This window comes from Haemaphysalis longicornis, unplaced genomic scaffold, assembly GCF_048455015.1.
Source record: "Haemaphysalis longicornis isolate Haplotype H1 unplaced genomic scaffold, Haemaphysalis longicornis Haplotype H1 scaffold_4, whole genome shotgun sequence".
Lineage (NCBI taxonomy): Eukaryota > Metazoa > Arthropoda > Arachnida > Ixodida > Ixodidae > Haemaphysalis > Haemaphysalis longicornis.
The window spans coordinates 51276016-51286620 of NW_027526361.1; the positions used below are offsets into that span (position 1 = coordinate 51276016).

The 10605-nt window shown below is 49.5% G+C and overlaps 1 protein-coding gene across 9 annotated transcripts in view; it reads left to right on the forward strand.

Moving 5' to 3' along the window:
• Positions 1-10389, forward strand: part of LOC144178680 (uncharacterized) — a 135583-nt gene extending 125194 nt beyond the window's left edge. For all 9 annotated transcript variants that reach the window (XM_077706689.1, XM_077706694.1, XM_077706696.1 and 6 more), the window contains 3 exons: positions 896-1223; positions 5703-5885; positions 9717-10389. In XM_077706689.1, the coding sequence (XP_077562815.1) occupies positions 896-1223; positions 5703-5885; positions 9717-9809 (604 nt within the window). In that variant the 3' untranslated portion in view covers positions 9810-10389. The remainder of the gene's footprint in view (positions 1-895; positions 1224-5702; positions 5886-9716) is intronic.
• Positions 10390-10605: the final 216 nt, after the last annotated feature.

Here is a 10605-nt window from a genome sequence, read left to right on the forward strand (position 1 = left end):
TGAAGTCGGTGACGCCGAAGTGCCTGCCTGCGGCACGGTTGCCGTGTTCGATCGCGTACTCTATCGCTTTCAATTTGAAAGCGGCAGCGTAGCTGTCGTTCTTCCCCATGGCGAAGCGGCACCAAGCACAAAACAAAGAGATCCAAAAGTTCTCAAAATGGCAGCGAGCTATCTACCACTGACGCGAGTGACTCACTGACTGCTGCCGCTCAACGGCGGGAGCGGGACCACGACGGCAACACGACGACACGACAGCGGAATGCGCGAACATCGTCTAGTTGCGCGCACGCGAAACCGGCGCAAGGACAGTGTGAGTAGCATGGTAGCGCACCTGTTAGGGAGTAGCCATGCAGGTTGTTAGGTTGTTAGGGCGCCTGGATGGCCTTGGATACACAGCGCTCTCTGCCGAACGGAGAGGCGGCGGGGGAGGGCGCGCATTGGAGAGCGCGTGCACCATGCGGGTTTCGCGAGCAGGCAACTTTCGCCGCTGCAAAGTTGGGGGTGCGAGGATTATGCGAGGAACCAAAAAATCCAAGTTTTGGTGGCTCTCATTAGGGGTGCGAGGATTACGCGAGTGCGAGGATTACGCGAGTAAATACGGTAGTTGTCAAAAGAGGAGCCCAATTGTATTACGTATGTGTTGCACAGAGCCCGTCCAAACGAGAACGGGCAATGGTGCTAAGTTCCGCTTGATGCCTGCCTTGTTTTCATTATGTGCACTGAACTGACCCTCCCAAAGAACTCATGAAACCTGAAGAAGGCATCAGGGGTTCCCTGCTCCAGTTAATTGGATGTGGCAGTTGCTGTGCATGGTAGCACTGCTCTTTCACTGCTGCTAGCTAGAGGACGGAGGTGTGACTCTTTGGTGGTGCCGCCGCCTTCTCTCCCTGGCCAGGCCCCACACGCTGCACACGAGCAACACCCTGCGGCTGTCCCTGCAGATGCTGGGTGGGGGAGTGGGCAATAGCGGTGGCGGCAACAGCGGCAGCTTCCTGGAGGCGAGCTCCCCTTACACCAAGCACTTTGTGCACTCCAAGTCGTCCCAGTACCGGCGCATGAAGACCGAGTGGCGCAACAACGTGTACCTGGCGCGCTCGCGCATCCAGGGCCTGGGCCTGTACGCCGCCCGGGACATCGAGCGCCACACCATGGTCATCGAGTACATCGGCCAGCTCATCCGCAACGAGATCGCCGAGCGCAACGAGGCCATCTACGAGGCACAGGTACGTGGGCTTCCCCTCCTGCCTCCTCCTGATCGGCTCGGCTGTTGATGCCGATGAATAATGTAGACTGGAATATGATACGAGGAGAGGTTTCCAAGCACGGAGCTGAGAGTGTCAATGCAGGGGATCGAATAATTCACAAAGACACTCATTTTTCTGCATAATGCAGTGCTGAAATGATGCAAGCATCTTATCATACCATCTGGGAAGCTTCTGTACAATCGATGTGCGCACGGATATTGAATAGTTCAATATGCAACATTTTTTTTTAGCTCGATCTAGTATACCTTTGCTTGCAGTGGTGCACCATTCCCGTACATACTCAGATAGGGCTAGTTTGGCATCAGGCAACGCTGCATATATTGGTCCTCGGAAAAAAATTTTATGCCATTGCACATAAAGGCCTGCTTCTGTCTTTGTCAACGACTGTGGATGCTGCATTTATTTTGCTCCAAACTTCCACCGAGCAGCGCAGTTCCCGATGCTCTTGACAGCTAGTACTCTAGCTTTTGTTATCATGGCATCTGATTAGGGGTGGGCGAATATTCGGTATTGTCGAATATTCGATCGAATAGCTCTCCATTCGTTATTCGCTTCGATCCGAATGCAGGTATTCGATATTTTCGAATTATTCGATGCTCCCGAATAGGCAGCTAAAAGCCAAGCCTTTCGGTCAAGCTTTCAGAGAGTTACCCCAGGCTTGGCTCAAGACCCACCAACGCGGACATTTCTGTTATCAGTGCCGGCACTGCCGAGTTGCTGCCTTGCCTAGAGGTTCGACGAAGCCTTCGGCCGCCAGCACACTTTAGGTTAAAAAAAAAAAGGCGGCACTGAAACGACACCGCTCTGAACATAGCGGCACCAAGCCAGCAGACTTGTACAGGCCGCCATTTTGAATAGGCATGCCGCCATTTTGAATAGGCGCGCTCAGTGCGGCAGTACCAGCAGTACGCCGCACTAAGCGAGCCTATTCAAAATGGCGGCCAGCCACTCGCGGGGTCTATTCGTTTCACCTGCACCACGTGAACCAGTTCAGGCGGTGCGGCACTTCGCCGTTCGTTTCAGTGGTGCAGCTCGCGGCACCTGAACCGCGCCGTTCGATTCACCGGTGGTGCCGACGGGTAGTGCCGACGGGTTCATGGCTTCGCCTGCTCTTCCTGCCGAGGAGGTGCAGAAGCAGACGAAAAATTCCCCCGCATTTCCCCGAGGGGGAGAATGTGAAAGTGCGAATGCACGGTTGTCGGCCCGCTTGCGGCGCTTGCGCTCGGCCCCCGCAGCCCACCGCCTCGCCGCCTTCTCTTCCATCTCTTCCATCGGGTTTGTAGTATCACGTGTACACCACGCAGTTATCAAGCCGCTATAACGCCGCCGAGTCGCCAACGCACGCCGCTGACGACGTAGTTTGAATGCGTTAAAGATATAAGGCGCGTTACTCACACTGATATCAGCGTGGCGTCCGTGGATTAGTCGGTAGAGCGTCGCGCTGCGGCCGCAAAGTCCTCGGATCGAAACCTGGCGCCGGATGCTGTTTCTTTTTTAAATATAGAGGAGCACTGCGGACGCCGCCGCCGCCGGCGGTGGATGGTTTGGGGTCGCTTATAAAGTGCATTCGCACTTTAAAAAGTACAGGGCTGGTTCCGCCGATGGCGGAACCCACTTTGCACCGCTGTGAACTGGTTCAAGAGATGCAGGCTGAATCGAATAGACCCGCGCTTTGCTTGGCTACGGCCGAGGATACTAGTGGCTACAATACTTCTTTTTTTTAGCGGAGCTTCTAGGCGGCGCTTAACTCTGCGAGTTTCTAGGTGGTGCTTAAACTTGTGAATGAGCAGCCGGCAGAAACTGCTGCACCTAGAGCATGTGGCGCAACAGGCATTTCTTCATGAAAACTTGTGAATACAGCAAAGGAAAGCTGTGTGTAAGATTTTGCAATAAATGTTCAACTGGTAATAGTTTTACACAGTGCTGTGCCTACGTGAGTTCTAATTATATTTGAAAAAATTGTGTACATTAGTCAGGTCACAAGTTGCTCATTTGTCTTTGTGATTTGCAATGTGTACTATTCGAACTATTCGATTCGAAATCATTCGACCAAATCACTATTCGCTTCGAATTCGCTTCGAACCACAAAATCTGTATTCGCCCATCCCTACATCTGAGCATTGCTTTCCTCGCTCTGGCACGGTGTGGATAGCCCAAATGTTGAGCAGTGATTGCACTGTGCTGCAAAACCTGGTGATGGTTGCCTCTCAGTTTTGCTGAAACCAAAACCAGAGTCCTTCAATGCTTTGGTCATGAAACTCCCACTCAAGTTTGGTTTGGGGACAAAGGCTACCGCCAGGGGCGTCGCCGCCAATTGGAGGGCATCCAACGGACATGGCGTCCCCCTTGTGGGGGACCACGCTGCAGAAGCTGAACGTGCACCCACTTTTGGTGGCACTTTTCTGTAGAAACACAGTCTTGGTGGTTGCACCCTCAATGTTGCTACAAAACAAAGCTGGGAGGAAGGCCTTATACCTGAAGCTGTACGGGGAATCCGTATAAGGCAAAACCCTGCTTAAAAACTGTCTACGGATGTTTGGATTTGATTCGAAATTTGGCAGTGGGCATGAATAGGAAATTTAGCGTGAGTTAAGTTCCATGATGGTTTACATTCTTCCGTGACCCTTGACCACTGCGCTTTTCTTAGCCTTGCCTAGCTATAGCTCTGAACCTGACCAGTGCACGGCTGACCAGACCTAGCCTGACCTGGCCTAGCCTGACCAGAGGACAGCTAGGGAATCTCTAGAAATGGTGCTGTTCGGTTCTAAGGAAAATTGCCACACATGAAAGCCTAAGTGGCTTGGTACGTTTTCCGTGCTGCATACCTGCCAGGTTTCCCGAATTTTCGAGGAGACTCCCGAATTTTCATGGTTTTGTACGATTGTACGACCGAAACAAAAATCTCCCAAAAACGCACCCGTCTTCGGCTTAATCCTTTTCCCAGTATGGCCACAATGCACCGGAGGTATACCTGACAATCCAACCCGACACCCGTTCGCATCGTTATCAGTGAAGTGCTTAAAAAGCATAGTCGGCCATGCGCAGACGGTGAACCTGTTCGTCCCATTGTTAGTTTACTGTTTATAGAAATGCAGTGCCGCCGCCGCTTTCATTTACACTCGAGCACAGCCGTTCTGGACGGCCGTTCTGAAGATTTAGCAAGTCTCCAGTGGTGTAGCTTGTTGTTTACACGAAACAACAAAACAGTTCAGTTCTTGCTGTTTTGTATTGCGCTTGCAGTACTATTTCCAGGACTTTCTGAAAAGGGCGGCGTTAGCAATGTCGAACATTTAAGCGGTGTAGCTTGTTGGTAGTTTGGGTGAAGAAACAGTTCATTTCCTGCTATCTTGTAAGTAAATAAAGAAATGTTAAAATAATAAAATGCTAAAAAAATAAAATGTTAAAAAATACAAAAATGTGTGTAAAGTTACCCATTCTGTTGTTGCTACTACCCCCCCCCCCCCCCCGCCCCTGGTAAAATCTCCCTAATGCCATCCCGGCAAAACCTGGCAGGTATGGTGCTGGTATTCAGAGGTGTTGAGTTTTCAAACTTTTCTTTCTTTTTACTTGGCATGAGGTGGATATAGTGAGTTTGGATGCGGGATGACACTCGCCCTCCCGTTGGGACTGAGCCTTGTGCAAAAAGCAGGGGAGACATTTTGACTGTGCAAAAGGAAGCCCTGCACGACCGGCAAATTATTTTATTGTGGCTCCCTCAGACTCGTCTTCCGAATGCTTTCCTTTGTTGCGAACAAGAAGTGCGGTGAGTTGTCAGTGCATGTGCTTTTTCAAAGCGCAATAAACTTTTGGAATTAATGAACACCGTGGAATGAAGGTTACTCTCGCTACTGCCAGTAGTTGTGGATGTCGTCAGAAGCAGGGTGGATGTGTGTCGGACTTAAAGTATAAAAGGGAACGGTTTTTTAAATATTGATTCTCGCAGCTAGTTAACACGCTCTGGGCCGTTGGGGGGGGGCGGACTCTTATTATGCACAACTTCTTACAGTGCTTTGACCTGGCCTTGTTTTGTTACCGACGTACCTTTTTGTTGTTGGATGCAATTTATGCCTTGCTCCAAGTTAAACTTGACCAGACGTAGGTCACGACATTCCGCTACCACACTCATCATCATCACCACCACCACTACCACCGCAATCATTGCATTGAAGAGCCAAAAAAATCGTCGTCCTTAGTGCAAACCTGTGAAAGGCTGCTGAACTCTGGTCCCTGCAGATTAGCAGGCAATAGGTAAGGTGAGCTTGTTATACGACAGGTTCGTAAATCTGTGTGCTGCCTGGGTGCCCTCCACATTGCATCCCGATCGCTCCCTGTAGTGACACAGGGAGGCCGGGAGAGGGTTTTGATAATTTGCTGGTCGGCCCTTTCTGGCACGTGTTGTAACTGCACCGTTTGCTGTGTGTTGTCCACTCCGTGCAGAATCGTGGCGTGTACATGTTTCGGCTCGAGGAAAATCGTGTGATCGATGCGACCCTGTGCGGTGGCCTCGCACGCTACATGAACCACTCGTGCAACCCCAACTGCGTGGCAGAGGTCGTCCAGATCGACCGGGAAAACAAGATCCTGATCATCGCCAACCGCCGCATCACCCGGGGAGAGGAGGTGAGCATCCCTTTCCCCTCTGGCTCCGCTTCGCACGGGGCTGGTCCCTGTGTGTCTTTGGATGAGGCCAGCGGCACGAAGGCATTTCATTTAATGCAGACCACTCCCACACTGCACACTAGTGATATCAGTGCTTCAAACGGGAGTTGTGTCGATTTCTTGTGAGCATGGATAAGTAACATATAATGTGGAATATACGTTGAGCCGGAATATGTCGACCCCCTTACCTTGTAGCCGAAAAATGCAAAAAAATAATTAGCTACGCATCGTTTTGTTAAGGCTATAACTTGTTTAGTCTCAGATTACTCGTTATGGTTGTCTGAAATGTCGTTGGACGACTGCTTCTCACTGGCTGTCGCCCACTCAGCAAGTTGTCCTAGGTGCAGTCCAGGGAATCGCTCATGCAGCATTATTAAACACTCACAAGACCATGCCATCGAGAAGCGAGCGGAAAGCATGGGACACTCATGTGCAGACCCATAGCGAGAGCCAGTCTGTGCAGGTGGCCAGCAAGCAGCTTGGGGTATCCATTCGTAGGGACGTCGCACGACGCTCGTCGACAGAAGTCTCCACTTAGTACAGCAGCGTAAGTGCACAGAGCAGCGCCCATGACACGAGGTCTTCCGAGCGGTTACCGAGAGCTGCCCCTTCAGCTAACAGCAGTAGCGTACACTACTTTTGGCGACACCGAAGTGGCACAAGGTGGACATGCGCTGGCTTTGGAAAACCCCCAAATTATGCTGCTGGCATCGAGCACCCGAACTCATTTTGAGCAAGAAGAAAATAGCACGCACACATACACTGACAGCGAGAGAAGCAACAAAACAAAGATGGCGACACATCCAGTTGATTGTGGTGGCAATGGTGCCTTTGCGGTTTGGATGGGCTGCCTGGTTGCCAGATGACAACTAAAATTATGCCAATGACTGCTATATAGTCGAGGGGTGTCTTTTTCTGCAAATTTTTCGTTAAAAAATCTTGACCCATATTCGGTCCTATAAGGTGCACGATCGATTTGAATAGTAAAGTCAAGCCCACTTATATCAATATCCAAGTGCCAAGGAAATCCCATATTATAACCGATAACTGTTATAAGCGGGTTGCGAGAAAAAACAGACAAAACAGAGCTAAATCATTTTATTCACATGCAAGCAAGGTCGTACTGCTACTTATTTGCAGAAAAGAGGCCATAGTCGGTCACTTTGTATTCAGCACGCAAAGCTGGCACACATCTTTTTTAAGAGCATCTATAGGTGCTTCATCTAGCTGAGCAGAAGGCCCTTGGCGAAATAAAGTTCCCGAGGGACTGCATCATGCGTTGGGCCTCCTGCGAAGACACTACCTGAGCAGGCTGCGAAACCTCATCGTCAGAGTCGTCACAGTCACCGCTGTCCGCAGCACATATCCAAGCAACAGTTACCTCTTCAGTGAGGCACTCGGACGTTTCCAAAACATCAGCCCTGACGTCCCTTCTGCGGAAAGACAGAGGCAGTTGAAGAGGCACCCAGTCAAATTCAAAGCGGCAAGCACGTGACACAACAACCAAACGCACAAGCGAGCGGCGCTAGCTCATGGCTAGCTCGCGAGTGGGAGCAGGGACGATGCCAAAGCGGCCGTGCTGGGAGAGAGGTTCGGAAAGAAAACTGCGCTCCTCCTCCGTCGAGTCCTCCTAAGCGGCGCGGTCGACTCGTTTTCTGAGGGGTGGAAGGGATGAGGCGCATCGTGGCTCACGGCACAAGCCGGCAGCAGCTCACATTGTCGGTGCACGCTGTGACTTGGCACAAATCGTTGCATTCGATATTGCGGCACTGGAGCATAATATCCGGTTTATTTTACGATGGAAAGTGAACAAAAGTAAACAGTGTTATACAGTTAAACCTTGATGTAATGAATTTCAATGTAACGAAACCGTCGATGTAACGAACCACGGAATTTTTCGTAACTTCAAGTGTATGCACACCATGTATTTTCACCCTCTGTGTAACGAAGTCCCGTTTGCCGTAATTTCAATGTTACGAAGTTTCATGGAGAACTAGGTATGCAATTTAAGTTGCAGAGGTATATTTTGGGAGACGCGAGCGCCAAAATGGGGTCTCAGTAAAACGTGAACAGCAACACGGGCCGCCCCAAGCCGCGGATGCAGCAAGCCACGGAGTCTGTAAGCGAGCCCCTTGCCTACAAACTGCATGGCGTGCATACATGGATGGCGCACTGGTTCTGTTTCTGTCGGAGCTTAATCATCTACGCTTACATCAGCGTGAACCGCGTGGAGCGTTTTCTCCCCGCGGCCGCTTCTGTCAGCCGCCATGTTGTTTGTTTTGATGTCGCGCGGCAGTGGCCGCTGCCAGTATCTTCAGTGGTTGCCATCTCGTAGCGAATGTGTTCTCATGATTTGGGAATAAAGTTTCCTGCTCAACCCACAACTCATGGTTATTCCGCGTGCTTATACAAAAGTTTTCTTTTTTAACATCTACTGCACGGACCACGAGCGTAGGGCTCTTGTGGGAGCAGTGATCATTGATTGAAGAGCCGCCGTATGTTGGGTATTGGTAGTTGACAGAAGAGCTTCTCTTTGTGACACGATTTTCTAGGCAGCCGTGTTGCCGCGTGTTTGTCACCTCTGTGTTGTGCTGAATCGTCCCGTCTGTCATGAGTGCCCTGGGCCCGAAGAACTCTCTCAGTGCTCGTTCACAGCAGTGTTCAAATGAGCTGCTTTCAGCGCTCGCTTTTTTTTTTTTTTTGAGAGAGAGAGAGAGAGAGAGAGAGAGAGAGAGAGAGAGAGAGAGAGAGAGAGAGAGAGAGAGCGAGAGAGATGCAATTTGGCGGGGGGGGGGGGAGGGGGGGATTCGACCTACATTAGAGTCGAGTTACAATAGTGCAAATACGGTACATCGTGTATCCTGCTGCAACATGTGGTGCTGTAAAATAACTTAGCAAGCTAACTTAGGCCTAACTAAAACAGCTGTGGCACTACCCTGTAATGATGCACTCACATGCTTTGTTGTGTTCTTTACTACATCGTTGCCCCCAGGTGCCTGATAGCCCACACATATCCATGAACAGATGCTGCCCCTTTTTTGGTGGTGTGACTTTTGGGACAGCATTCTGTTTTGTGTCCAGAGCTACTCGTTGAAAGGGGTGAAATATTGAGCAGCGTAGTGTCTTTTTACAGCGGAGCCTCGCAGATGTTGAATTTTAACACGAAAGTGTTTTACGCCTGGGTACACTAAGATCTCACCGACGTCAGATCCGTCACGGAAACAATATCGCCAGAAAAAGTTCCACTGATGCGGCTCCGCCCTTATTTGAGCCACAAACTCTCTCGCCGCAACGGGAGTTACACAGCGCTATGCCTACTGCACTATGAATTCAAGCACAAGTAGGCCTACGAATGCGCCTTATATCTTTCCCACTACCATATTCATTCAGATGGTGCTGCCATCTAGGAGAGGCGAAGCGAAGTAGTTCATCTTGACGCTAATGAGCGCCGACAGTTGGTGCCTCGATGCCAGCGTCTTCATGTACACGGGACGGGGGTGAATTGAGGCACCCTCCGCCGCCTACTGCTTTCGGTTTCAGTGCGGTTCGTTCGCACGGTTTTCAAGGGGCTGTGATTTCAGTCGGATTTACGCAATGTTCCGGCACGTGCGATCCAGTGTCTAATGTTGATGCGTCTAATGGTGCCATACCGAGGTAGTATAAATAGTGATGTGCAAGTTCATATGGATGCACAATAAACATTTAAATGCTCCGTTTAAGGCACATCTCACTTTCGTGTTTTACCGATTTCTATGAAAGATGGATCAACCAAATTTTTTTGTCCTGTTTCAGTTGACATATGATTACAAGTTCGATGTGGAAGACGACCAGCACAAGATCCCATGCTTGTGTGGTGCTGCAAATTGTCGCAAGTGGATGAACTGAACTTATAGGCTCTTTTGAGTTGCGGGCGCGCGGTCCCCTCTTATTTACATACCAACTTATTTTTTATTTTTATTATTATTACTGCTTGCACTGCGGACAACTCAGCGTTTCGGTCGGTTTGCGCATGGCTGTTCGTTGCCATTCCTGTGGGCATTGAACATTGTAAATGTTTACATTTTATGTACAGTCTTATCCTTTTTTTGTTTCTCCTTGTTTCCTTGTTACTGTTGTTATTATTATTATATTACGGTTAGTAGCAAAGGTTCTTCATTGTATTTACACTTACGTTGATGCTAAGGAGGGATGTTCACGAGATTGTGACGGCGCGATTGGCCCCTCTTATTGTTAGCCTTTTATTTGCTCTCCTTGTTTCTAGTGGCGTTGTAAATTTTATAAATAGTTACTTGCATCCCCCGTACCGAACCACACCAGTTACATAACAGTGTATAAGTGCGACATGTGCTATGACTCTACTGTCTGTATTGTTGTAATTTGAATCTTCTTGACATGCGTTGTGTATAAAGGAGCTGTCAAGAAATCTGTAGTGCAATATATGTTTATAAAATGAACTACACTTGAACGTATAAAGTTGCGTGCCTCTCTTCATCATATTTGTGGTGATGGCATCCTATGAAGGCTTCTTCCGATAACCCTCTTTCAATGTATTCATGTAATGTACATACAGTTGGCAGAATTTGATTAAAAGAAAGCCATGCCCAGCCACAAACTGTGCGGTCGGACTGAGCCTGGGTTGCATTAAAAAGAAAATAGTTTATCGATGGCAACACGTACAGTC